At 37.8% G+C, this 27,865-nt stretch overlaps 3 protein-coding genes across 4 annotated transcripts; 2 read left to right on the forward strand and 1 right to left on the reverse strand.

The window, feature by feature from the left end:
- Positions 1 to 38: 38 nt before the first annotated feature.
- On the reverse strand, positions 39 to 9,811 carry LOC120746862 (selection and upkeep of intraepithelial T-cells protein 1-like). 2 transcript variants are annotated; one of them, XM_040052360.1, is made up of 6 exons: positions 9,600 to 9,810; positions 7,138 to 7,488; positions 4,093 to 4,306; positions 3,443 to 3,507; positions 2,329 to 2,445; positions 39 to 1,182 (listed from the first exon to the last, which is right to left on the reverse strand). In XM_040052360.1, exons 1-6 carry the CDS (start codon positions 9,646 to 9,648, stop codon positions 518 to 520), a joined length of 1,461 nt encoding a protein of 486 aa, XP_039908294.1. In that variant the 5' UTR covers positions 9,649 to 9,810; the 3' UTR covers positions 39 to 517. The 2 variants fall into 2 exon arrangements, 1 of the variants encoding a protein (XP_039908294.1); XR_005698957.1 differs by lacking the exon at positions 39 to 1,182 and having other exon boundaries at positions 2,387 to 2,445; positions 3,443 to 3,933; positions 9,600 to 9,811.
- A 721-nt stretch (positions 9,812 to 10,532) lies between these two features.
- On the forward strand, positions 10,533 to 16,231 carry LOC120746863 (butyrophilin subfamily 2 member A2-like). Its single transcript, XM_040052361.1, has 6 exons — positions 10,533 to 10,691; positions 11,586 to 11,685; positions 12,384 to 12,719; positions 13,721 to 14,002; positions 14,083 to 14,173; positions 14,489 to 16,231. Exons 2-5 carry the CDS (start codon positions 11,595 to 11,597, stop codon positions 14,163 to 14,165), a joined length of 792 nt encoding a protein of 263 aa, XP_039908295.1. The 5' UTR covers positions 10,533 to 10,691; positions 11,586 to 11,594; the 3' UTR covers positions 14,166 to 14,173; positions 14,489 to 16,231.
- Positions 16,232 to 25,098: 8,867 nt separating this feature from the next.
- On the forward strand, positions 25,099 to 27,212 carry LOC120746821 (galactose-specific lectin nattectin-like). Its single transcript, XM_040052320.1, has 6 exons — positions 25,099 to 25,225; positions 25,320 to 25,396; positions 25,788 to 25,897; positions 25,998 to 26,132; positions 26,419 to 26,530; positions 26,870 to 27,212. The coding sequence occupies exons 1-6, from the start codon at positions 25,203 to 25,205 to the stop codon at positions 26,938 to 26,940; spliced, it is 528 nt and encodes a 175-aa protein (XP_039908254.1). The 5' UTR covers positions 25,099 to 25,202; the 3' UTR covers positions 26,941 to 27,212.
- The last annotated feature ends 653 nt before the right edge of the window (positions 27,213 to 27,865 follow it).

The following is a 27,865-nucleotide window of genomic DNA, read 5'->3' on the forward strand; positions in this document are numbered from 1 at the left end:
TCTGACCACCACCAGTAGACAACGGGTGAAGTGTCTTGCCCAAGGACACAACAACCGAGACTGTCTGAGCCGGGGCTCGAACCGGCAACCTTCCAATTACAAGGCGAACTCCCAACTCTTGAGCCACGATCGCCCCACAGAGTGTTAACAATGTTAACAAAGAACTGTTTTTTTTCTCCAAACAAACAAAAACATACAAACTAGCCCCAACTCTTAATATGAAAGTAAAAAGAAACAGCCTGTTATATATAAGCAAAAGTATCACAAGCACCATACATCATGGTCTGGTCCCATTTTTTGACTGGTAATGCAAAGAAAAAGAAAGAAATCATGCTTAATATTAAAAACATTCAAAGAACAGGAGACTCTGCAGCTGACTGTCAAGCCCCTACTCCGTGCTTCCATCACTGGTTTGAAATTTCAGTTTCTAGTTATTGCTCAGTTAAGGAGTTTCAGTCATTTAAACAGAGCAAGCATTGTCTTGCCTTATGCTTGAAATGTACAGCTTACATTTCCTTTACTTTTCATTTCTTAATAAACTTCTATGTTCATCTTCTTCAGGTACATTTCTCAGGAGGCTGTGACGGTTATGAAATTCAGCTAACTGTGGAAGTCCTAACGAGTGTCTACGCTGAGGATGGTGGGTGCTTTGATGGGGTGAGACACTGGAGTTGATCATCTGGTGGCTACTGAGAGCAGAAGAAGGGTTGGATGTTGGTAAGTGTAGTTGTAAAATAGCTGGACTGCTGTACATACGGTGGTTTCTTTGAGATATGTGACCAGGGTCTGGAAAGCTGTTTTGCCTTTTGATGATAAGCTTTGAACCCCTGCTTTTGGGTAAGTCATCAGATTTTGGGGTTTTATAGCTGGTTGAAGCTGAAGATGGGTTTGGATTGTACACACTGGTCAAGCTCTTGTTGTCAGGGTCGTGAGTTAAGAGTAGTTTGGAGGGTTTTGAAACGTCTGCTGTGGGTGTGGAATGACATTGGACAGTTGTTCCACCGTTGTAGGAAACAACATTGCTGTCCTGTAGTTTTTGGGTCTCATCTTCAATAAGAAACCCAGACTGTCTTTTCATCTGTCCAATGCTGCCATTTACCGAGCTGTCTGTGCTGTTAACTCTTGTCGGGTGGATGAGGCTTTGATTTGATGTCTTTCTGTTCACTGGCTGCTTTACAATAGCTGTGTAAAATAAAAAAATAAAAAGCTGAATCATCTTGTGGCAAATAGAATTCAAATTATCCAACCTTTCACTTGATTTATGACTTCAGGAAAACACAACAAAAACTATGATCACTGTACAGACAAAGGAACTCCAAGAAATACACAGATCAGGCAAAACAATATGATCACCCATTGAATATTGTTTTGGTCCCTTTTTCACTGTCAAAACATCAAGATGTTAGAAAAACGTCTTTCAAGTCGTGGAAGTTGTGAAGTTGGTCCTCCATGGACTGGACTTCTTTGTCCAAACACATGTCACAGACGAACAGATTGGATTGAGCTTCATAAACCATTCATGATCCGTTTTTGCTTTATTACGTTGTGTATTATGTTGCTAAAAAGTTCAGGGAACCATTTCCACGAAAGGGGTACATGGTCTGCAAAAACAATTCTTAGGTAGGTGGTACGTATCAAAGTATTACCCACATGGGTAGCAGGAGCAATGATTTTCCAGCAGAACAGTATAACAGGATCTGCTGCTTGCCTTTTTCCAAAAGTACATTGTGGTACCAAGTGTTTCCCAAGTGTTTCCCAGTGTATGTATTCATACACCTTTTATCAGAAACAACATTAACTTTAATTAATTCTTTAATTTGAGCTCCAGTAGCTCGTCTGTTGGATCGGACCGCACATCCATCAGTGAGCCTTGGCTCAACATGAACTCGTTGGTGCTCTGACTTCGTCATCTAGCCATCACAATTTAGGCCCAAATTAACTTGCTCAAATGCCTATGCATACCAGTTGTTCCTGCTTCTGACATTAAGTTTGAGGACAAAATGTTCACTTGGCTCCCTAATATATCCCACCCACTTACTGGTGCCATGTCAGTTATCATTAATGTTATGCCTGATCAGTGTATACTATTGAGTCAGTCGCAAAACCCCTGAGTTTCCACCTTACACACATGCAATTCTGTCTTTGTGTTCTCTATGTAAAGAGCAACTACATTTTTCTTCATCCTTAAAACAACAACAACAACAATAAAAAATAAAACACCAAAACCACTTTGCTGTCATTTAAAAATGTTTCTCAACTGTTCACTGGCAGTCTATATCAATGGCCCTTGCTTTGCATTTTTTTGTATAATTCAGAACTGTGACTCACCAAATCTGAAGCATTTTATGCATGAAAGGGCAACGAATCCAGCTGCAACTAAGAAAAACAGTGCTGTTCCTCCAATGGTGATGGCGATAGTGTGAGGATCAGACTTCATGCAGACACCTGAAATGACATAACATTGTGTTGACATATGAACAGATAATTCATATTATACTTAATATAAAATACCACATATCTGCAAGTTTTTCTTCAAGTCTAATGAGTCATTATTGGTAGGAAATAAACACCCAGTGCCCTGCCAGGTTTCTTAATCAGGCTACTAGATTGAGACAGTGACACGTGCTAAACTGTACTGCCAACAAACTCAACAGGACTCCAGACAATGTCAAGAATAGAGGCGATATGCAAACTGGCAAGCATGTGGTGCAGAGGCCGTACATAGGTTGTATTGGAGTAAAGATATAATTTGTTATCATGATCTCTAAGCAGCACAGTGGCACGGTGGTAAGCACTGTTGCCTCACAGCAAGAATTCAATTTCATCATCAGGCCGGGGTCTTTCTGTGGGGAGTTTGCATGTTCTCCCTGTGTTTGCGTGGGTTCTCCCCAGGTAATCCGGCTTTCTCCCAGCATCCAAAGACATGCATAAGCGGAAGAGAATGGATAGATGGATGGATTGGTCTCTAAGTATAGATATTTTGGCTAGAACTACATTATCAATCACAGGTGTGTTCTGCGGTGCCGTTGCAGGGAAGCCAGACGCACCTGTGCATTGCAATCAGCCTAGAATCTGTGTAGGGTCCTATGTTTGGGATCATCGTTGATGTATATGGCTGGCAGCCAAGCGTGTACAGCAAGCGTGACAGAGATAATAAAAGATGCGCGAAGCATGAGAGTACACCCAGGTCTGGTGTGGATTTCTTACAGCTTAAAATAAAGACAACAGTGGGTTAGGGTGTCAATCCTGGTGTGAAGTGACATGTGGAAAGCAACTAGAGAGCAAATGGTTAACATAGTGGTCATCTGATAAAACTCCACACACGGTAATTTATAGAAATCCCAATAAAACCTACACATAAACCCCAAATAGATAGCAAATGCATTTAAAAAAAAAAATGTGAATATGGGTGTTTGAATGCACACGTGAAGATCTGGCATACCTGGTATGAGGATCTTTGTTTCCCTGGTCTGGTTAAACTCTGGTTGATGAACTCTGCAGGTGACACTGTTTGACAAATACACAGTTTATACCTCACATCATATAAGTGAAAATCTAATTTCACAGTTAGTTGGTTAAACATAATCTGCAGTATTGTGCAAAAGTCTTGAGCCAGTCTACGTGCAATAAATCACTGCACTTTTTCCCCACCTAAAGAATTATATGGGGGGAAGTGCAGTGATTTATTGAAAAGTACAAACACAAATGGTCACACAGTCTGAACTCTCTTAGGCAATGTTTCTTGTCATTTCTTTAGGTAGTCTTCAAGAATACTCATTGGGGTTCCTGAAGGTCATTGAAATTCTCCTTTGGATGTTTATTTTGTGTTGTGTCCTGATGATCTCACAGTGTGAATATAGGGGCCCTGGCTCTCAGGAGGCGAGTCCACAGCAGATAGGGTTACACTGCACGAGAACTACTCCTGACAGTTACCTAATGAGATTAGAGCCAGAGAAACAATGAGTTCTGACGCTGTGTTTTCCTGTTGTCCTATCAGAATATAAAGAGAGAGATTCAAGACTTTTGCACAGTACTGTAATAAAATTAAAAAATGCTTATCCAATTATTAATGTCTAAAAAAATATGTATAACCTGCTGGTAGCTCTTTGCAGAGTGGCTCTTTGTGTCACAGTGAAACATCCACAGGCATCTTGTTGTCCTTTGGGGTTTTCCCCATAGATGTTCTTTCCATTGTCATCCAGAAATGTTACCTGAGGCTCTGGCAGCCAGCAGTTTGCTTCACAATGCAGAGTTATGGCATCACCCTCCACTGAAATCACTGAAAGCCTTGGCTCAGAAACAGCCACTGTAAAAACAACAAAACCAGAAGGTGTGATCATTAAATCTGCCATCCGACGCACCTGTCCTTATTTCTGATAAACCTGTTATTGTTTTTATGTTAAAGTTACATCTATGATGTCAAACCCACACTTTATAACACTCTTGGCTTCTGAAGAAGAATGAAAGACACTAAGTGATACACAGACAATACAAACTGCTTTTACACAGCTATTTATAGACTGTATCAAATCACAACAGCAGTTGCCTCATAGCAATTTAAACTGTAAGGTCACGACCCTATGATATTTATATGGAGCTGTGCTTTTTATAAAGTAATCAACTTTTCTAAAGCTCCTTGAAATTGAGCGTTTAAGTAGATGAGTGTCTCCTCCTATAAAAAAAGACTTTGGTTCCTGAAAGTCTGTTCCTCTGATGAAAGAAAGATTATCTCATGTGAACCAATCCTTAACCATGGCAACTTTTACAGGAGTTTAAATCTTACATTGGTCAAATATTATTAATAGTATAATATGCACTTCTGAGCAAGGCCAACTTGCCATATTCCCAGTAAAATAATGAAATAAAGCTGGTGTCATTTGAAGGTTTAGCACACACAATTTACTTTACAGACCCCCCACCCCCCAAAAAATGATGCAGGTACCACCATGGTTGTGTTAATATTTTTCATTCATTAGGGACAAAAATATATCCAAATTTGTAGCAATAACAGAATTTTATCTACTATCCCTGGCAGAGGTTTGGTGATGCAATGGTTGCTTGTTTAAGGTCTAATGACTGTGACTCAACTTCAGGGATTTAATGGAGACACGAATGAAACAAGAATTTCAAGAAATGCAATAGTCTCATTTCCTGTTTTTCATTATTGGCAGTGGCAGCTTGATTTAATGTCCACATTTGGTCTACATCACATTTAAACAGAGAGACATGAAACCAAATGAGGACACACCGGATATGTTCTTCCGGTCCAGCCCACAGGTGGGCGATTGCTACATGAGCAATGAGGCTAATGATCAACCAGTTATGAAACACCCAACTATTAAAAAAAAGAGTCAAATGTGTACACACACTGAACTCAAAGGACATTCCTGTGGATGAAGCTGTTGTTTGTACTTTAAGCTTCAGAAACGACTCAGAAAACAGTCACATATTTTTAACCCATGAGGATTAAATGTTATGTACACAATGTATTATTTAAAGAGCAAAGTGGAATTGATTCTCAGTGTTTTTCATAACTGCTACTATATTTACAGCCCATACTCAGGATACTTGCCACTAAAGTGTGATATATAGCTGAAAGTAGTGGCTCTGTGTTTAAATAATCTCTGTTCTGTTCCTTCCATTTGAAAATCTGTTTAAAGTTTCCTTTTTTGGATCTATTATGCTATGTTTTTATCTTTGAACTCAACTAGAGCAGCTTTGTATATGTCACAGTCAAAATATGCCCTACTCGTCTTTTATTGGTGGTTGGTGCGACTCTTCTGTTCAGCTCCACTGTCTAAAAGAAGCCAGTTTCCCCTGTTTCCTATGCTTTCTTCTGTTGACCTCCATAAACAGAACATTTGAACAGAAGGAAAGTTTTCTCTAGCAAGATAGTGGCTAACTTTATCAACCAATAAAGCTTGATACTCATTTAACTTTGAAGTAGTTTTAGACTGTTGACAACTAAAGGCTGAAATGTGAGAAGTTTTACAAGTGTGTGGATTTATGGACGTATCATTGATTTTTATTCAGTTGCTATACGACCCGAAGAACGGATTCAGATTTTTAGGTATAATTAATAGCTCAATTGTTTATTCAAAAGGAAAATCAAATAGATAGAAGATGAAATGAGATACAGATGAAGAAAAGAAGCAGCTCACAGATACTGTCTACGTTTAACCCTTTAAGACCTACCGTAGAACCAAGTCCGCCAGAGCTTATATTATATTTTTACATGCTGTGGAGCCATTTTTGGGAGCATTTCAAGTTGCTATACATCAATACAACCATTACAGCCTAAATTTTAATATTATGCATGCATTAAGTGCATAGTAATTACATAAATTGCAAAAAAGTGCAATAAACTACAAAAAAATTGAAAATCGTTTTTGATTTTTTAACATATATTTCTAGTTAGAGAAATTTAAGAGGCTTATCCCTCAAAACTGTAAATACAAAAAAGTTGCACAAAATAGTTTCCCACCACAGGAAATTTATTTTGAGTGTCTTCATAGTTTTATTTTTGAAATACACCAATTTTTATACACTGCAGGAAAAACGAAAATAAATATTATAGTGCAAATTTGCTCGTAGGAAGTGTTATGAACAGCTGATCGGATCGGCAAAGCGAGTTTCTGGAATATTATGTTTTTGTTGCTGCAAGTGCTTTTTATGCAGTTTTTGCAAAGCTATAAGTGGAAGGAAACCGTGACCTAGGACAAGCTGATGGCATAAGATGTAAGTACAACTCCTCTGGTTTGATATGCAAAAAAAATTATTGCGCTAGCTTACGTGGTTGCAGTGCTACCGGGATTTAAAAATAGTTACGCAAAACAGAGCGTGCCCGCTCTGACCGGTTTTAAAGGGTTAAGGAGCTCTGTGCTGTTAGGGGTAGGGTCAGCTTATATCAAGGATCACCATCTAACCTAGCATGAACTTTGTGGAGCATGGTTTATCCTCCTGTAATTCAAAATTGTGCCCATTCGAGCTCTGACTCTAAAGTAAAACCCAGATCCTGATCGCATGTTAAATTCATTTAGCTGAATTGGACAAGAACCCAACATTTAAGTGGGTGGAGAACACTTAGGCAATTCAATGGTGAACTCTTTGTGTGGAAATGAACATGAGTGGACATACCCACAAACAGCTCCACTGTTGTAACCTTCCTGGCGACATTTTTCTGGAATATGAGGCATTTGTACTTTCCAGCATCAGACACCTGCACATTGGAGATCCGTAATGAGATGTTTCCATCTTTCAGCTCTTTCATGATGAGGCTTGTCCTGTACTCGAAGGCTGGATTCTTCATCTCGTAGGCCTCACAGCCATCCCGGTACAAGAAGGCAACATCTGGCTTCAAGCCTTCCTTGGACCACTCAACAGTCGGAAAGTCTTCCTTGTCAGAGATATTGAAACTGCACGGTAGAATAACATCTCCACCAGCAAAGGCAAGAACGTGCACTGGCTGATCCTGAGCAGGGGATCCACCTAGAAAAAAGAAAAGAAAAAAAAAAAGAAACACAAAAAGGATAAACAACCATATTAAAATGATAAAAACTAAAGTTATTGAAGTAGGCAATAAACAATGTGAGTAAAACTTTACTAGAAGGTATTCAATGCCTCCAGGTGGATTGACTCCTGTATGTTATTCTATGTGTTATAGGTGAAGAGAGCACGGAGCTACAAGGCAAACTCTGCAGTTTACCCGTCTTTTTCAAATCCTGATCAATACTCTGAGTATTGACCAGCAGGATTACAGTTACATTACAGAGACAATCAAGTCTATCCCATATATTTTTAATGCCACGTTAAAGCTATAAGGGCATACATCTGTAACAAAAGTACGACATCCAGAAGAGAAAGCCCCTTTTTAAAAGAAAAAAAATTCTGACACAGTAAACTGGTTTTTTTTTTGTTGTTTCTTTGTTTGTTTTGGTGGCATTGTTGATTTATTTTTTCTCTTATCCAGGTTTGGCCATCGTATCTTATTTGAAATGAAAGAAAATTGCCACCCAAAGAGCCCAACAGAAAACAAAGCTGCAAGACTGACAAGGACGTTTGTTTCTGAGGACTTTGAATGCCACAATCAGCTGCTTGCACTTATTATCTTTTTCACCTGCGTAACATTGCAGCAGTACTTTCCTGTGACGCAACAATGACGGCTTAGTCACTCAAATATTCTCTCATCCAATTAATCATGAACTTCTGAATGCACTGCATTTCTGATGGCATTTATTTTTAAATGCATAGTATTTGGTTAATGATACAACTATTGGCACGAGTCCATCGATTGAGGTTTGCACTGGTTGGTTCAGCGTGATTAAGATATTGGCCAGTGATGATAACACAGGCTGAATTAGACGTGCACATCAGTGAACAACACTTTTCCACTGCTTGACAGAAGAGGAAAGGAATAGTTCATGAGGTAAGGTGGGGAAGTCCCCAAACCTGTAAGATGTATACTTTGTACATAATTGAAAATGTCCCACACTGTCTCACACATAATCTATGTCCCACACTTTGTCAGGACACAGATAATTGTGACATTTACGTAAGCAAGATGCATAGAAACACACTTTATTTGGTACACCAGTTCAACTGCATGTCAGTGCAAATATCTATTCACACAAATCACATGGCAGCAACTCCTCATTAAGACATGCAGACATGGTTAAGACTGAACATCAGAAACTTTGAACATGGTGCACAGTTCTGCACCAGTTAACAAACCGTACATTTCTTTTGATTCAGGCATGCAGTGTGTGCATCTTTAACAATTAAAGAACAATTATGATTAAATGATTGCACATCATTGCTGTTCACAATTATGTTTGTGTTTTTTTTCCTCTTTCAAGTCCCCCAAATTCCCTCTGCACTAGACTGTGGCATATTTAATTGACATATCTGTTATTTTCTCTTCCTCTCTTATCCATTTATAGATGTATTATATTCGTATTGATTTGGGATTACTTTTAAATGCATTATGGTTTTGTTTTTTCAAACTTTGTGAGTAATTACATTAAATAACCATAATTTCAGCACTGGTTAAAAATACTATGACTACAGTGTTTGTAGTAATTATACAGCACTACTACAGAATGTATAATATGAAACTATTCTTTTATTCTGAAAATCTCTTAACAACGTCCTGAGATCACTGCAGATTTGAAGCTTGACCTAAGGACGCCGAGTTATTATTTTTCAGCTAACTGGTTTGGCATGATTTGCAGAGGTAACGGCAGCAGGTGAAGTTTAAACAAACACTTTCTCGCACTAGTGGAAGACAAACAATCGCAGTATTGCTTGGATCCGCGGCACGTGCAATGAAAGGTCATGTTGAGCGTGTGCTGTTAAGTATCCTGTTGCCAGGAGTCACTGTTCACCGCTTGGAAAAGTTAATTTAAAGAAATCCTGAAAAAAAACACCTGTTGGCTCCTGTGATCTTTATCTGATAACAGCGATGCATGACGAGGGCGTTTTGCAGTTAACCGAAAATCCCTAACGTTCTTTGGCACTTCTGATTTACTTTTCTCTTTGACTGAACGTGAATTAAATCGTTGCTCTAAACAAAATCAGCATAACCCAGCTCTCTTTCTTACCCATATAGGATGACAGCAGACTGGCAACCACGAAAAGACGACGATACATCCCTAAAGGACAAAAGACTTTCCCCCTCAATTACTGAAGAACCAAATTAAATGTTTCGGAAGTTATCATTCTCTCTGCAGACACCAGAAGCCTTTCAGATCAGTGTGATCAGAAACACTGACTGACACTCACAACCTCAGACTTTTGATCTTCGTTTGGCTGTGGGCGGTGCCGCAGTTACGCTGTTTCTCACCTGCTGACACACTGACGCTTCAACACCAACAAAAAAAAGAAGAAAAAAGGTGGTGCTCCTGACCTCTCCAGGGGTCGCCATCTGGTGTTAAAAATGAAACATTACACTCGATTTACACAGACAGTAAATGGGCTGATGGTGCTTCATCGACGTGTCAACTCTCCAGCTCCATAGTTTGATTCGTGGAGTCTGCCATAGTATATAGTTTACTTATCTTTGTCGAAGCCCTGTGTATTACTTTAGTTATTATTAGGTCTGAGGCAGTTTCAGGCTGAATTACAGAGCAAGTAAAGCACGTCGTTTTTGCAAAACCTCAATGCAATTTTGCACTGATAAAGAGGGTGTTTGTAGGGTGTTTCTGTTCTTATAGAGAGAGACTGTACGAGTCCAGTTTCACGTTTATGTACAAAAACGTGTTGATTTAACCCAAATAAAATATATATTTTAAAAGAACGTTATTAAATCGATTTATTTTACAGCCTTCAAACAAATTTGTCAAAATATGAAAATGATGAAATCAAAGACCACAGTGTGTGTGTGTGTGTGTGTGTGTGTGTGTGTGAGAGAGAGAGAGAGAGAGAGAGCGTTATAGAGAAAAGTGACACCACAAATGCCATATCAGTGAAAGTGCACGGTAACGCTGAGACACGAGGTTTTATATATCTGTTGCTATATATTTACATATACATGGCATCTGCAAACAACGTTTAGCTTAAAATACTGAGCCATATTATCGTCGTCACAATTTCCTGGTTTTAGACAGGAAGCTCACTCGGCTGATCGCACGTGACAGTGTAAACAAACAACAGAGCTCTTGCGCAGCAAGTCGTAGACTTTTGTTCTCTTTGAGGTAAGTCTTCCTCTTAAATACTTTTGATTATTCTCATCAGAACTGTTATAGAAGTAAAACAGCTTACAGTGTCAAAGGTTTTAACGTTTATGTGTAATTATATAAATATATCGTAACAAATAATACAAAGAAGAAACAAACAATAATACAGTGAAAGTGAACGTGGTATCCGTAACTTTCAGATAGGGTTCAACAACAAAAGAGGCATCAATGCCTTATAAAAGATGAATGCAAGTAAACAAGGACACAATAGCAGTAAGTCGCAATTCCCAAAAGGTCGATTCTGTTCATCCCGATGTAGCGTTTTCAGTGGGAGAAACATTTCGTTACCCATCCAAGTACAGTCGATTTAAATGTTAAAGAGTTTTCTCAGCTGACGGAAGGGGAGCGTCACAGCAGTTCCACAGCAGTTCAGGGGATTTTAAAACCGTCCAACATCGTTTGTATGTCTTTGTCGTTTTCTGGCTTTGAGATTAAAACAATAGAATAGAATAGAAAAGCTTTTTTCGCATTATATAACATAATAAAATCACAGTTGCGTCTCTCTTGTGAGTCTAAATTTTGATTTAACTTTGATACTTAATGTCATTTAACACAAAAGCAAAACAAAGAAGCTCATGACTACAGCGACAAAACTAAGCCCGAAGTCAATGCAGAAACTTAACAATCGGTTTATATGAAAAGATCTGGAAGGGGAGTTCATTGTTTTAAAAGTAAATATAAAAAACGAATTAAACACGACCAGAAGAGGGAGAAAAAACAGTCAATGATGAAGAAAAGAGGACAAAACAAACAGAAAATGCTTTTTCTCTTGGAGCAAAATCGCATAATTAGCATGATTTATTTTGATTGTCTTTAATCTCGTTAATTTTACAACTTTTCTTTTTCTTTAAGATTTCCAAGATGCATCTGTGGAGATATAAGTTATCATTGAGAGGCTACAGAGCCATGATTTTACAGCACATGATTTTCTGCCTTCTCCTGATACCCAGAGGTGAGTTCATAGTTTTATCAACGTGTTGTCTTTGCACATCAGATTGCACATTGCTCTTAACTGCGTGCAAAACATTTGTGGTTGAGATCAGCAACTTCCTAGACATTATTACTGCATAATTGCACTATATGTTTTGTTATGCAACCTTTTGTGTTTCTCCTCCTTAAACCAAAAAACAGAAGCAAAGGCCACATTTTTGGTTGCCTGAACAGGTCATGATTGTTGTCATATATTATATTATATTATATTATATTATATTATATTATATTATATTATATTATATCGTAGTTTTTTTTTTATTATATCCTGGGGTCAGATGCCTTAAGTGGTATGGGTGTAAACAACTGTCATGTGGTTTGACTGCAGTTTACAGTACAGTTTGTACATTTTTTTCATTTTCTTCTCTGAGCTCAACGTCACCAAGGTTGTGCTTGGTAAGTTAAGATAAGATAAACCTTTATTAGTCCCACACGTGGGAAATATTTGGGTCATGTAAGAAAGTACAAGTTTAAGAGTAGAAAAAACCCCCACAATAGGTTAGATTATTATTATTATTAGTAGTAGTAGTAGCATTTCCAGTTTGGTCTAATTTTATATAAATGTCAACTTGTTTGTAAACTGTAAGAGGTTTGACAGTAACTGTGACTTACACTGTCAGGAATGCTCACTTTACTCCGCTGTTTCCTTTTCCTCCTCAGGGCGGCCTCTCATTGTCGTTCCAGCAGTCGTGGCCACAGTTGGGGAAGAGGTTGTTTTGCCGTGCCACATTAAACCAGAAATGAATGCTAATGGCATGAGGCTGGAGTGGGCGAGACCTGACCTAACGCCCGGGTTTGTTTACGAGTGGGCAGACGAAAAAGAACACGTGGTGAACAAACAGCCGTCGTACAGAGGAAGGACATCAGTGGTTAAGGAAAAACTGGAACATGGAGACATTTCACTGAAAATCTCAAACGTGACCATCTCTGACGAGGGAATATACAGATGCCTTGTGCCACAAGTGGGACAAGAGGCCTTCATTAAACTCATTGTTGGTAAGTAAATGCACGTTATATTATTTTTTATGTCCTTTCTTTATGTATTAATGTGTTTTAAAGTACTTTGAGTGCTCAATTTGAGTTGAAAAATCTCATGTAACTGAAAGAAAAGAATGGAGACACTGGCTTCTTGTTCTCATGGAAACATTACAAACTACTTCAGATCAAGTTGTCCTTTAGTGTCATGGGACTGGATCCCTGCATGGAGTAGAAGGATTTTTCAGCCTTTGAGGGAAGAAAGCTTGGGATCCTCTTGTTAATATGTATGGCATGACTCAGGATATGTCATTAACTTCGAGAGGTCTAATTCTCCACTGATGACCTCAACCAGATCTCAAACCCAAACCATAAGTTTTGTCAAAAAAAGCAAAAATTAAAATAAGACTTTTTTTTTTCTGTGCTTTCTGTGCGGCTTAAGAGGTTAATTTATTTATTGCCCCCTTAATAAGTCAACAAATGAATACATTTATGTTCAGCATGCTGTTGCAGTGATACCTCACAGTAGTGTTTTGGGTATTAGCTCTGATGGGTTTGACTGGTGTTTTCAGTGTGCCGTTTACATGTTTTTCCCACAACTGTGTGGGTTCTCTCCCAGTACCCCCACCTCCTCCCACAGTCCAAAGACATGCAGTTAGTGGGGTCAGGTTAACTGGCAGTTCAAAATTGTCTGTAGGCGTGAATGCTTTTTGACTTTATGTGTTAACCTTTCCACAGATTAGCAAACCATCCAGGGTGTACCGTGTCAAAATGCAACACTATGATAGTAATTTGCTTTCATAATAACTAACTTGTATAATTAACTTAAGTGTATATGTGTCTCTTTGGTTATTTTAGCAAAGTTGTTCCATCGATTCATTTTCTTTTGCTTTTCCTGTTCACTTTTCTAAATTAATGGTCACACTGATACCTTTTACAAACATAATCAACCAATAACAACAATGTTGGCGCTGTGAATTTAAAGTATTTCTCCTGGTCTTGGTTTTCTTTTCTTTTTTTAGGTGCTGTCTCCTTTCCTAAAGTCACTGTAATAAGTAAAACCAGCAGTAAAGTGGTGTTACAGTGTGAGTCTGCAGGCTGGTATCCAGAGCCTGAGCTGCTGTGGTTGGACGGTGAGGGAAACCTCCTCTCTGCTGGACCTACAGAGACCCTCAGAGGTCCTGATGACCTCTATACTGTCAGCAGCAGAGTGACTGTGGAGAAGAGACACAGCAACAACATCACCTGCAGAGTCCAACAGAGGAACACCAACCAGAGCAGAGAGACACACATACATGTTCCAGGTAGATTTCATGATGAAATGCTTCATATGCTATATGTGAAACTACTGTGGTTCTTAATAATGTTACATGATATCTTCCAGTCCCGTCCTGGTCTTTGAAATTGGTCTTGGTTCCAGGCTTACTCGCCGTGTTTCTGAGTATTCTACTGACCATTCACAGATAGCGACTAAGGTAAACATGTCTCTCTTTTTTTCCATTTTAAAATAGTGTTTTTGTCATTACATAAACATGAAATTTTCTATACTGATATCTGTGAAACCATCGCAAACATGTCAACAATGTGCCATGACCCTAAACTTCTTTTTTCATTTATGAAGAATCAAAATAAAACCAATTCCAAATAGGGGGCAAATACTTTAAAAAGTGGGATAAACTGAACCATTAAAGAAACACAAGTGAATTCTCTCCTCTGTGAATTGTATACATTGTTTTATGTAATCACAAAGAACACAAAATGATAAGGTAACATTGTATTTTTTTAACTAGGATTACTGAACATGCTGAAAAAGAGGTGATGCTCAAGAATCCAGATGTGTAAACACCACAAGGAACAGCTTTGATAAAAAACCACACAAATCCAGAGGGGCAAGAACTTCAGATCAAGTAAGATCAGGAAGTGGAGCTTCTGAAATATCTGGAGGAAGCAGGGAGAGCAGCTGAAGAAGCTACACATTTCAATGACAGGAAAACAGGCTTTGAGAAAGAGTTTCTGTGAATACAGTGACTGTCATGGTCAATATCCTTGAACAAAGCACCTGTGCCTAAACAGTCTTCAGTGTGGCTTTAGTCTCTCTGTATGTATTTCTAAATGGCAATAACTCAACTCAGTTCATCTGTGCAAATTGGTTGTTACATTTCTTACTGTGTTAGATGACCTGTAGTATCTGAAGTTTCATGTGATGAGGTCATGTAATCACTTTTATTGCATTATAGAGAGTGGATATCCTCAATATTTTCATCTGAGACACGCAGTTCTGACCATTAGCACAAAAGGTCCCCTTACAATTCAAATCTTCTGTTTATGAGGGAAACCAGTCAGTCAGACGAAAGTTGGCTTATAGGGAAAGAAGCCAAGAAAAGACAGAAGATGAACTGAAGAGTCAAACTGAGGCTTAAAAACAAAGATAAATAAGTATTATTTTGAACTGTGAACCATCCGAAGCTGCTTTGGAGTCCAAGAATAAAACATATTGTCTTGGAAACAAGGAGAATATGCTCCATTTCCCATTCCAGTGCATTATTGTAACTTTGTAACTACTTTTCTGGTTGTAGACGCACCATTTCAGGAAAAACAGCTACTTTGGGTCTCACCCAAAGTCACAGACTAACAATCCTAGTGTAGCTAATTTGCTTTAAAATGGCCAATCAGGAGCGATGAGCCTCAGGATTGGACCATGTCCATGGGCATAATATAGGAAGTAAAATTAAAATCACTGTAGAAACCTCAAAAGACCCAAAATGTTTTAACTTCATCTAGGCAACCAAAGAAGGGCTTCTTACCTCTAACCTACAGTTGATGACTGTCACTTTCATCAGCTGTTAATTTTGCACTGAGTCTAATAATCTGTGATAGCTACAATGCTAAATCAGAAGCAGCACTTTTCTGTGAGGCACCATTCATAAAGGTCTTGAATTAGAAAGAGATTTTATAATGAATTTAAGTGCCATGCATGGCAGAGTCGATCAGATTAATAAGAGCTAAACAACATAGTTTTAAGGTCTAAACAGGCTATATTTATATACAGTCCAAATCAAGAAAACTTTATTTGCAAATGAGGCAGCACATCTGTACAATATATAATCTGTAGATAAATAATAAGTTAACAGCTTTATTTATTTTGGTTCTCTTTGTATTGACCTATTCTTAATTGTTGTGACAGTCTTCCTTTTTAACTGTATGCACCTCTGTTTCTCTCCTTTGATATCAAATTAATGTATTTCTATTGAAAAATAATACTTGTTAATACAATCTTTGTAAATAATACATTCTTTCTCATTTTTCTTAAATATAAGCCTATTTATTTACTGTGCATGTATCTTGTAACTCCAGCAGGTGCAGCTATGTTACAGCTGTGCTACTTAGTGGTGCAATGAGCAGCTCAGCTTCAACTGAAACTGCTCTCTTATTTTATTCTGAGAGAGGACGAGTTGCAACATGTCTCTTGTCATCTTGTTATTCCAGTTTCGTTTTTTCTTGGAATAAATACAGTTTGGTCTACCACATGCTAAGCCCTGCTTCACTAATGTCATTTTTCCTTTTTTAAATTTATGTCCTGTCTGGCAGTTTTTGCAATCAGAACTCTGATCTGAATGCTTCGGTGCCAAACACATTTTACTTTTTGAAGATCAGCTCTATACATTCTCTATAGGCTCCACTTGTGTTTCTTTTATCTGTTTATTTATTCATTTGTATTTGTTGTTTCCATTATAAAATTTTATATGGTATGGTATTATAATATCTAATCAGGGACAGGAAGAAAAAAATATCTAGGCCATCCACAGCCCCCAAAACTACTGAAAACCTGAGACCACACATTTCTTCGACATCCTGCGAAGAAGGAGGGAGGCACCAGATGGGGCGGCCATCCAAGAGGACCAGAGGCAAGGGAGGGCTGTTGGAGGGGTGCTATTAGTATCATTATTATGGAGCCATTCATCCTGTTTTGTTTGTTCCATTATGTAACCTTTAGATCACAGCTTCCAGACTGTCAAACAGACTGTACTATGATGCAAAGTGTAGTGCTATGCTAACATTTGTATTTTTTCCTAGAACAGGCAGATTAGCAACTTTTATAAAATATAAATACCATTATTAAACGGTACTGGTATGTAAAGAGTGGGAAGCCTTTTTCTCTTTAATTTAACAAGCTAAGTGGCCTATTTCTTTGCTTCTTCATTTTTGTGTCTCATGACCCCAACATTAACTCAAAATTCTGTTTTGGACTCTAGGTTTGGCTGTAACATTCATCCTTTTAGGAAGTTGGAAACAGCTGAGTCATATTTGTATTATTCTCGTCTTTCCTCAGGCCAGGAGGTAACGTCCTTCAATAGTATTACAGCATGATATAATAACTATAACTCTTTATTTTAGAAAATGTATACCCATTTAGGCAATCAGTTGTATAACCTGCTTTTTCCTCCCACTGTCGCAAACTGTTGCTTAAAGCAAAGAGGAGCAAAGAGGTGCCCTTTGCCAACCTGCCTAAGGACAACGTCTCCACAAATATTGACATTCACTGGTTAGTTTATTAGTATTTGTGTAGTGACAGTGTCTGCTGATCCATATGAAAGAATGCAGCAACATTAACAGAATATTTACCCACCAAATTGCAGCACATTTTTTAAAAAGAAATCTTGGCAGCTTTAAAATTTTGGTTTGGAAACAGAGATTAATTTGTAGAAAACTGTTACTAGAGCAGGGCGTGGGTCAGTAAGGGAAAACTAGGAATTCACAGGTGCAACTGGAACAAAGCTAGAAAGGTGGCGAGGCGAAGGGCACTGGGGGAAAACCAAGTCGTACCTTTGGATCATGACACTTGGTCTGTGTTACAAAAAAAACAAACAAACTCATCTTCCAGTTCCTGCTGCTGATACACATAGTGGTAATAGTATCATGCAGTAGGGCATGACACCACTACCACTATGCTTCACTGTGATGGTGGTAGCCAGCTGATGCACAGTCAGTGCCTTTTATCCTCTAGATATATTGACCAGCAAATTTTGTTTATCATGGTCTGGTCATGCTTTCTCTAACCCTAAAATATGTATGAAAAGCATTAAATAAATAAATAAATTAATTAATTTCAAAGAGTCAAAGCATTTTGTATTCTGAATAATCGGTGTTTTGTTACATTCACTACAATCTTGTATTTTTTGGCTAAGTCCACACACAAATATTTTTTACACATACAAATCCTGATTTATAAGTACAAAATATTTATAACCACAATTTGAGCCCATACAAAACACAAACTTAACAATGTGGTGTATGCTGTACAGTGCAGCGAGGAATGCCCAAATCTCTACATTGGAGAGACCAAACAGCCACTTCACAAGCGCATGGCACAACACAGAAGAGCCACCTCCACAGGACAAGACTCAGCAGTTCATCTTAAGGATAAAGGACACTCTTTCGAGGATGCCAATGTTCACATTTTGGACAGAGAGGACAGATGGTTTGAAAGAGGAGTGAAAGAAGCCACCTATGTCCACTGTGAGCGACCATCTTTGAACAGAGGCGGGGGTTTACGACACCAACTGTCTGCCATCTATAATCCAGTTTTGAGATCCCTTCCCAGACGCCTTAACGCCCACTCACATCCTGGGTCATCTGACCTCAGGAAATCACATGGTGGGTGGGGCCAGGTTTCACAATGTGCTCATCCGAAACCCTGGCTGATTGTGACCCACACCGTACCTTGGCTCATGTGATTAGGTAGAGGATCATCAGGGGGTCCTTTTGTCCCTCTTTGGGGGGAAACTCCCACTGGGTTTAAATCTGGGACTCTCCACCATTTGACCCTAGAACTGAAGAAGCTTCTCGGATGAGAGGTGAAACGTCTTCAAGTAACTTAAAGAAGTCCAGACGCTTTTCTTTCCAAGCTCCTTAGACTACAATCACCTGGATGACTGTGTATGTGACAAGCAAGGCCACTGGAGGGAAGCAGAGTATCAGATTGATAACCAGTGATTTCCATTAACTTGGTCTTTTCTAAGAGTGTAACAATGATTAGTTTAATAAGAATTTAAAAACACAGATTTTAAATAGATATTTAACTGATCTTGCTTTCTTTTTTCTTGTTTTCCAGCAATTCACAGAATAAAAATATTTGTGTAAGGCTTCCTCATTACTGTCAACCAATTGGCCTGGTTTGCTGGCTGCTTGGGGCAATCTGCTGTGGGAGCGATAGCGGTTGCTAACCTGTGGCTGCACTGATAACACAGACGTGGCTAGCTACAGGTTCATTTGAAGTCTTTTAGATGCTGGTATGGTTCTTGTATATGCATCTAGTTATCTCAAATCTCTAAATGATTTCACACTGTTTGTTCTAAAATAAGATGAAGCGAGAATCCTTGAAAAACTGGTAAGGTCAGAAATTATAAAGAATAATTCTGCATGTTCTTGAACTCTTGCCGTTTGCCTGCAAGCCAAAGAGTGGAGTAGAAGATGTTGTGTTAACTTTATTTTTCTTGTTTGTTAAGCATCTTGCAAACAGTTATATATTAACCAGTTAAAGGAATTTGAGACACCAGGGCTATTATATTTTTATAGACCAGTCACCACCCATGTAAAATCTAGGAGGACTTTATTTTTTTGTCTGTGAAACACAATACCATTCTCTTCTTAATAAAAGTGGCAGATAAAAGCATTGATAATGGAGAATAAAATTTGTAATCATTACTTTGTTTCAGCATGGCTTGTATTACTACAACCAGTCACCATCTGATAACCTCCTGATGTATTTCTTAAGCTAAACATGCAATTTCCTGTTTTAAAGCACTTTCATCCAGTTGAGGAAAACTGGTTAGTATAGCATGAAAACTATCACCCCAATGTGAACTTTAGGCCAGTTTTATTGTGACCAGTCAAAAGTTTTGATCAATCACTGCAGACGTGCATTTCTCCCGGAGTAGTAGCATGTGCATTTAAAAAAAGAGGAGCCACTCCAGATGTTACTTTGAAGCAACACGAGGAGTAGGTATGCTCGGCTGTTGCCCTTCAGGTAAATTCAGCTTTCATTCTTATTTAGCAGTTTTTAAATGAAACAAACCAGAGCAGAATGCTAGAATTGGCTATCTTTGATTTGTGGAGAAGAAAAAGACCCAAAGGAAACAAAGATTAAAAAAATTTAAAAATACATTAAAAAGTTGAGTCTTTGGTGTTGATCTCTAGTTTCCAAACTATAATAAAAGAGAAGGAAAAAGTCAAAATTCCTTCTCCACCAGTTCTTTCAAAGCTTTGAATTTTTCAGTATGCAAGCAGGTGGCTTGGTGGTGCAGGAGAGGCTGGATCTTTGCATGGTTAGAGGTCAATTATTGATGAATGCTGCACAGGACAGTGGTGCTGCGCCTTCCACAACCCTGAATTGGACAAGAGAACATAGAAACATGGATGGCGTCTCATTTTTGTGTACTGGACATTTTAAATATGTGTTCCCCTTTCTTTCTTTTCTTTCCTACCAGAAATATTTTGAAATACTTTGAAATATTTTTCAGGTTGACAATTGTATATTGTCAATTTGTATTTATATTATACTGTATTGACTATTTTCTGGTAACATTTCTGTAAACAGACACTCTCTATTTTATAAATACAGGACAGGTTGGGCAATGAACTACCAATTAAAGAAATTAAAAATACTTTATCATCATTACACTGAACTGTCACACAGTTAGTCTGAGAAATAAAATCTGCATACCTACTGACTACTTGTGAGATAAAGCAACAGAAACTAACATTGGAAATATAACGAGACGTTTCAAAATAGATCAGTCATACAGCAAAGTTATTAATGAGCTGTGATGACATTGAGCTGTGTTTGTTTAATAGGAGTTGGTAGCAAATGGAGAGGTGATTCTTTAACTGATACAGTGGCTTTGTAAACATTCTCATGTTACAGTACACAGAGTGAATCATATATTATTATGTGAAGTGGCGCGATATAAATAAAACTGAATTAAAAATTGAAAGGAATCATTCTGTGCTGTAGTTGTGTTTAACTCCTGCATCTCTGTGATCACTTCTAATGACACATAAATCAATGTTCAGAATTCATGAAGTTCAGAAGTCATGCTATTGCTGTATGTGAGAAACTGACAGAAACGATGATTAACCTCTTTTTCTCTTCGTGTCTTTTGAGCAGCTGCTTTGATAAACTACTTTTGTTTCGATTGTCATGATCACCATTGCTCTCACTGTCTGTGTGTGAGGAAATCTGGATTCTGTTTTTATGTGAATGACGCCAATCTCCCATCTGTCTTTGGCACTGCTGTCATGTGTTATCATAATATGTTATCATTCCAGCACTGAAACAAACTAACAGTTCACCTGTAATTCAGTTAGTTTGTAATCCATATGTCTGAATTACAGATGAACGTGATTGGCTCAGACGGCTAATTTTTCTGCATTTTTATTCTCTCCTTTGTTCTGCAGCTTAAGGAATGAGGTAGTGTGTGCATTACACCAGAGATTTGGGTTTTCTTCTGCTTTTAATAAGCCTGAATAAAAACAATGCTTTGTACTCCACTCTATTTTGCTTGTATGTACAAACCAAAATCTTACCATTTATATAAAGAAATTTAAAACGTTGACGCACTGATCATCAGACACCTTCACTAGACAGTGACTTATAAATCAAGCATGAGTATGAGTACGCAAATATTTGTGGAGATTTTTTTCTGAGGTAGGGTTACACCGAAGGACTGCTTTGTCACTGACTCAATGACAAAGCAGTCCTTCATCTGATGCAATAGTGACCTGTCAAGGATGTGCTTATAGTGTTTATTATTGCCAATCAAGCCAGTAAAGCAAGATGTTCTTACAGCATTTAGTCAGTTGAGCAAGGTTAATAAGGTTTGTATTTTTCCACATCTGTTCAGCTTTTCTACATTATACATGTAATCATGCATCTAAGAGGAAGGATTGACAGTTTGAAATAAGCTGTATTTTAAAGGGGCTACACAATGGAGAGCTAATCAACATATATTATTAAAACAACAAAGGTTATCACAGATTTTTGAAAGCTTGGATGTTTAGATGGATAAATAAGTGCAGAATTCAAATATCGCTTCTGAACTTCAGAATTAATTCAGAATTTTAAAATAAAAATATATATATATATAAGCCATGTCTTCAGTTGTAAAAAATATGATGAAAGAAACCAATGTGATGAAGGAGGCGGTTACGTTATTGACCTTAAATAAATGAATAACCAAAATGGTGCAAGTAAATTATTTATAGACAGAACAGTGAAAATATAGTGAAGCATGAAAACTGTTGGACTTGAATGACTGAACAATCCTTTGGATTAAAAAACAAAAAGAAAAAAACGTTTTTCCGCAAAAAGTAAAGTTCACATAAACTATTAAAAAAACACCTTCTATGTGTTCGTTTAACTGGAGATTTGAACATTGTTTTCTGGGTCCTGTGTTTGTATGTGTGGATCTTGTTTCAGTTTCTCCAACAGTTCAGCAGTGCTGCCAGGCACTGTTATTTCCAAAGAAGAAAAATCACTGGTATTCTTTATAAAATACATAAACTGTATATCAAAGTAAAACAAGTTGTACTTACAAGTTGAACTTGAGTTTCTGCCTGAAATAAAAAGAAAAGAAATAAAAAAAAAAAAGAATTAATTCTGGAAGTAGTAACTTGGTGGACATTGAGTATTTCTTATATAGCTTGTTTTTGCTCTACCTGATCACTCACACCACTTTATACAACATGCCTCATTAATCACAAAAGCTTTTTTTCTATATTTTTTTCTATCCCACATTCACACTACAGTGGAAACACTGGAGAACAACTTGGGGTTAGTATCTTGCCCAAGGATATTTGGCATGCAGACTGGAGTGCACAGGAATCAAACCCCAACCTTCTGATTAATAGATGTGCTACCTTCGTAGCTCAAGAGTTGGCAGTTCATCTTATAATCAGAAGGTTGCCAGTTCGAGCCCTGGCTTCGACAGTCTTGGTCTTTGTGTCCTTGGGCAAGATACTTCACCCGTTGCTTACTGGTGGTGGTCAGAGGGTGGTATGAGTGTCTGGCAGCCTCGTCTCTGTCAGAGCGCCCCAGGGTGGCTGTGGCAACAATGTAGCTGCCATCAACAGTGTGTGAATGTGTGGACGACTGAATGTAGTGTAAAGTGCTTTGGGGTCCTTAGGGACTAAGTAAAGCGCTATACAAATACAGGCCATTTACCTTCTGAACCACAGCCACCCTATGAGATCATATCATTCTAATTACAAGGAATTATTTTTTATTGCCTCAGTAGTTGGGATAATGGGCAATGAGTACGACTGAACATAGGGAATGGGAGGAGCTGGTGACAGCATGAAAAGTCAAATTCTGTTGACAGCCAGAATAATTACAGTAAACATTAGAGACTGTTCATTTCTTTGTAAACAACCATGCAAACAGCAGGGCCTCATATAATATTTTCTCCCGCTCTTGTTGAACAGCTGGGTGGAAATGCTTAGAGAAGAGGAGCTAATGCTACTATCTTTTTATATTTTATGTTGTTTTTATGTTGTTTTAGTGCAACACTGGAGACTGTGAGAGCACTGCAGTTTCAAATTCCGGTGTATTATCTGTACATATGAGTTTTGCTATTAGGCAATAATTTTCTACATGGAAAGTCTGTATAATTAAAAGAAAGCTTTCTATACAACTTTGTTTTGCAATGTGAGCTTTACTTCTAATTGTAGAAGTAAATACAAATATTTTTTCTCTTATACTCGGTTTAATTCTGTTGAAAATAATGTCCCCATTGGCAAAGCTAGTTGGTTTAGGCCTTTATTGATTTTCACATTATCTCTGAGCTGCAAACAGAAGCACTATTTAGGAAGGAAATAAATCTCGAACCGAACGAACTCTGAGAAATTCAAACATCTTCCTTCACAAGTTGGGGATGAGGTGAGAGTGATGAGAGAAATAAAGAGCTTCATTAAACAAATTATTGGGATAAATTCCTTTCACCCTCTGTGCAATACACAGACAACCTCACACAGGCACAGACACACACAGCGCACACTGTGGACACAGGCTGAGTACACACATGAAATGAGCACTACAAACCTTGGGTACATTTGAGAGCTTCAGATATATAGAGTGACTTAAGGTTATTGTTGAGTGTTAGTAAAAGGCGTATACGTGACAGGCGTACTCTCTGACTTGAAATGTTTCTGAGGCCAAGGCGAGAGGGCCAGCTAGGCAGCCAAGATCAAGAAATCAACTGAAATCAACAAATCAACTGTTAGACAGGCTATATGTTTGTCAGCAAGCTGGCTTCATTGTCCTTATTAATGTCGCAATAAGGACATAGTTAAAGTCTTGTTTTCCTGAGCGAGTGATTCCGTATCCTTTTCTGAATTGCCTCCAACACTTTTATGGCATACAAACATTAGATTCATTCAGAGACTATAAACTGCCCAAAGACTGATTATTTTTATTAGTCACTTTCCCAAGGAACTTTTGTCTCAACTCCTGAGTCTGCCTTTTCTCAGCCTTTTATTGTTTCAGTTTTGAACTCAGTCAGTTAGCTGTCCTACCCCATGTGGGGTTACACCAGAGCCTGTGCCTAACCCTGCACTCATCCTTGCTCCAATGGTCAGGGTGGTCAGGACGCAGTCTATTGTTGCATCCGTACCTGTTCCTCAGGTGAGAATGACTATTATCCATCTAACCTCTGCACCCACACTCTCCCAGGGTAAGGGCAATCCTCCAGTCACCAGAGGAAGCAGCTGAGTTCAACCCCTGACTATGCATCCAGAGCTGTCAGAGTATTCAGAACCCCTAGAGTTCCCAAGGTACTGTAGGAGAAATATCAAATGACAAACATAGACCCAGCAGAGACGTAAAGCTTCATTTTATCTTGCAAGAGGACTAACAGCATTCAGAGTCTATGCAGAAACCTGAATTGGGGAAGTCTGTCACTCTTTTATACACTTCTCCTTCCTAGATGAAAATCATTGTTCATTGGTGTACTAATAGACAATCTAATGACTTTTATTTTACATGGAAGTCATTCCTAACTGTCCTTTCCCGTCTCATTTTCCAATTGGCTGTTCGCCGAATTGCTCTTCAGGTTGCTCCTCAGTTTCAGGTGTGTTCCCAGTCAGAACAGGGAAGAAAAAAGAAACATACTGTTGGCATGTTTTGCCAACAGTATGTGTGGATAATGATGAGTAAAGGACAAATACATTCACCATGCAAAAACGAAACAAAACTGTGACACAAAGATCAGGTGATGTATCTCTTTGTTGAGTCAATGTGCCAAATTAAACAGCAGTGAAATTTTATCTGGGTGGAGGTAGACAGGTTGTTATAAAGTGAAATACAAGAAAGCATGGAGCTAAAATAAATAACAGTGTATTTTTAGTGTGTTTGTTCCTGGTTTTGAGTCAAGATACAGAAACAGTATATAAGTGCTGGTGTCAGGTTTGATTAGCACCTCCACACTTGAAGGCTGAAGTTACAAGCTGATGCTGATAAGAAGGAAGATAAGGTATTATATCAAAGGCTTGCTGGAAACTGTCAAATTACTGTCTATCTTTTCTTTAATAAACTACCAGCCACTTTAAATTTTCTGATTTGTGTAGAGATACTAACATCACCATGAAGCTGCTGACTGTGTCTACACTTCTGTGCGCAATGGTGGCTCTGGGCACTGCTGCTAGTGAGTATTCCAGTATGCTGTGCATCATCTATACATCTTATGCATGAATATATTAAACTGAAAATGAATGACCAAAATCAACATTTGCTGATGTAATTTGTTTAGCACGTCGGGGTAAAGTGGCCAGTAATGGGACAGAGGCATTAATTCCAGCAGGTCACCCAAACTAATCACATTTTTATCATTCTGAACAGAAGAAGAGTACATCAGCTTTCCTCTGTCAGTTTTACATAAATTATTTTTCATGTATGATGGACAAGTACATTTATAGCTAAAAAAAAAAAAAAAAAAGTTAATCTTTAACACTTAAACATATTTTTCATGAATTTATATTTTAACATTTTTTTTTCTTATACAGTAAAGTAACTCAATAATCTTTGATTGCCTTCAGGAAGACATCATGTTGAGAAGAGAGCAGCATCTTGTCCAGGTGGCTGGACTCAGTATGGGAATCGATGCTTTCTCTACAATCACGATCAAATGACTTGGGCTCAGGCGCAGGTAAAGGCAGTGGTCTAAATTTATCATTTATTCTTTGTGAAATCTTAAATCTTTCTGTTTACGTTGTCATTTCTATGAACTCTGTTGATTTCCATTGTAGAGAATCTGCCGAAACATGAATGCAAACCTGGCATCTGTACACAGCTACGACGAGTATCAGTTCATTCGACGCGTCATATCTAGTGCCACTCATGAAAGTGGACTAACATGGATTGGTGGCTCAGATGGTCAACAGGTATAATTTCACTTATCATTATTCAGATGACCCTTCCCCATTAGCAAACACTTGGTGACAGAGGGGAAGAAAAACATTTTTTAACAGAAAGAAACCTGAGGCAGAACCAGGCTCAGGGATTAGCACACATCTGCAGTAGATAAAGAGGTCTTTAAGATCAGATGGGATCTGATTTTTCAAGACTTTTAAATTCATTCTTGATAGTATTGTCTATAACTGCACATTTAGAACTTGGAACTGTAGCTTAATTTTAAGTGTATTCTTGTCTGCTTTTTCTGTTTTCTAGGAGGGTTACTGGTTTTGGATCGATGGAACCTCTTTCACATTTACGCAGTGGTGTCAGGGAGAACCTAACAACCATAGGGGAAACGAGCATTGCTTGCTGGTGAATTTTTCAGGTAAACCTTCTGTGAAATCCCTAAAAGTACAATGTATGAGCACTGTAAATGTTAAAGAAAAAAAGAAACAATACCCACAATTCCCCAAATAATTTTTATGCATTTAATGTGACAAACAGTAATGTGTGACAGAAATGTAAAACAAGTAGTGTCATTTATTTTTAACAAAGACAGCAGTTCAATTTTTTATCATATTGAATATTTACATAGTGTTTTGATGCAGCAGTAAACACATGTATGCATCAGGTGCTACTGTTATACAGAACAAAATATTTAGATTAGTAATCATTTCTCCATGTGATTATGATTTCAGTTCATTCTGATTTTATCTACTTACAGGAAGCAAGTGTTGGAATGATGGGACATGTGACAGCCGATTCCCATTTATTTGTGTCAGGGCCATCTGGTGATTCCTGGGCTGTCATGAAGGTGTGGCCCACCTGACGACAAAGCAAATACTCTAATATATCACAATAAGAATCTGGTTCTGATTTGATTTACTTTTTTTCTTTTACTGTAATGCTGCATAAGGAATGAAACGACACGTGACATAAACTGGAGGAGCTCTTTTAACAGGAGCAAATTGCATGTGTACATGAAAGAATGCTTTTAGCAAAACTTTGTTTCCCAGAATGAATTGTTGTTTCTCATCTTCTTCATCATTAAAATCTTAAGCATTGAATCAAACTGGTCTGTGCATTTAAATGCTTAATACTCATGAGTGTACTCTTAAATTTCACATACATCTGCACTGTAAAATCTAACTAGTTCTCTGAGCTAAAAAAAAACCCCAAAACATATGCAAACGTGTTGCCTAGAAAAAAAAAAAAAAACTAAGAACACTTACTTAAGATGACTAAGTTAGGACAACTTAATCATTGTGAGTACAAAGGACCAGAGATGACTTATTTTTTTCTGAGTGAGAAATACTAATTGTTTAACCACTGAAAAAGATTTCAAATTTAACTAAATTTAAAAAATATATTTTGTGGTAGCTTACTAGTTTCAATTTTGCTTATGTTTTATCATCCTTGAACTTGAGATTTGTAGTAGAACACTTAAACACTATAAACACGATAAGTATAGCTCAGAAAAATGAACAGCACTTCTTGTAATGCAGTTAAACTCAGTCCAACTGTGATTTTCAAATGCAAAAAAGTATATCAGTAAACATCCTGGACTTTGTTCTGCTGAATAACAAACAAGTATATTCCTACTATTGTAGCTTGTGCTATTTAATAATACCTAAAAAATTATTAAATTGGCATTTGCATATCTTTTGTTACACAATTTAAAACTTTAAAAAACTTTAAAGTATTTCTCACATTCATGCAC

Source organism: Simochromis diagramma, unplaced genomic scaffold (genome assembly GCF_900408965.1).
Source record: "Simochromis diagramma unplaced genomic scaffold, fSimDia1.1 OVJJ01000365.1, whole genome shotgun sequence".
NCBI classification, from domain to species: domain Eukaryota; kingdom Metazoa; phylum Chordata; class Actinopteri; order Cichliformes; family Cichlidae; genus Simochromis; species Simochromis diagramma.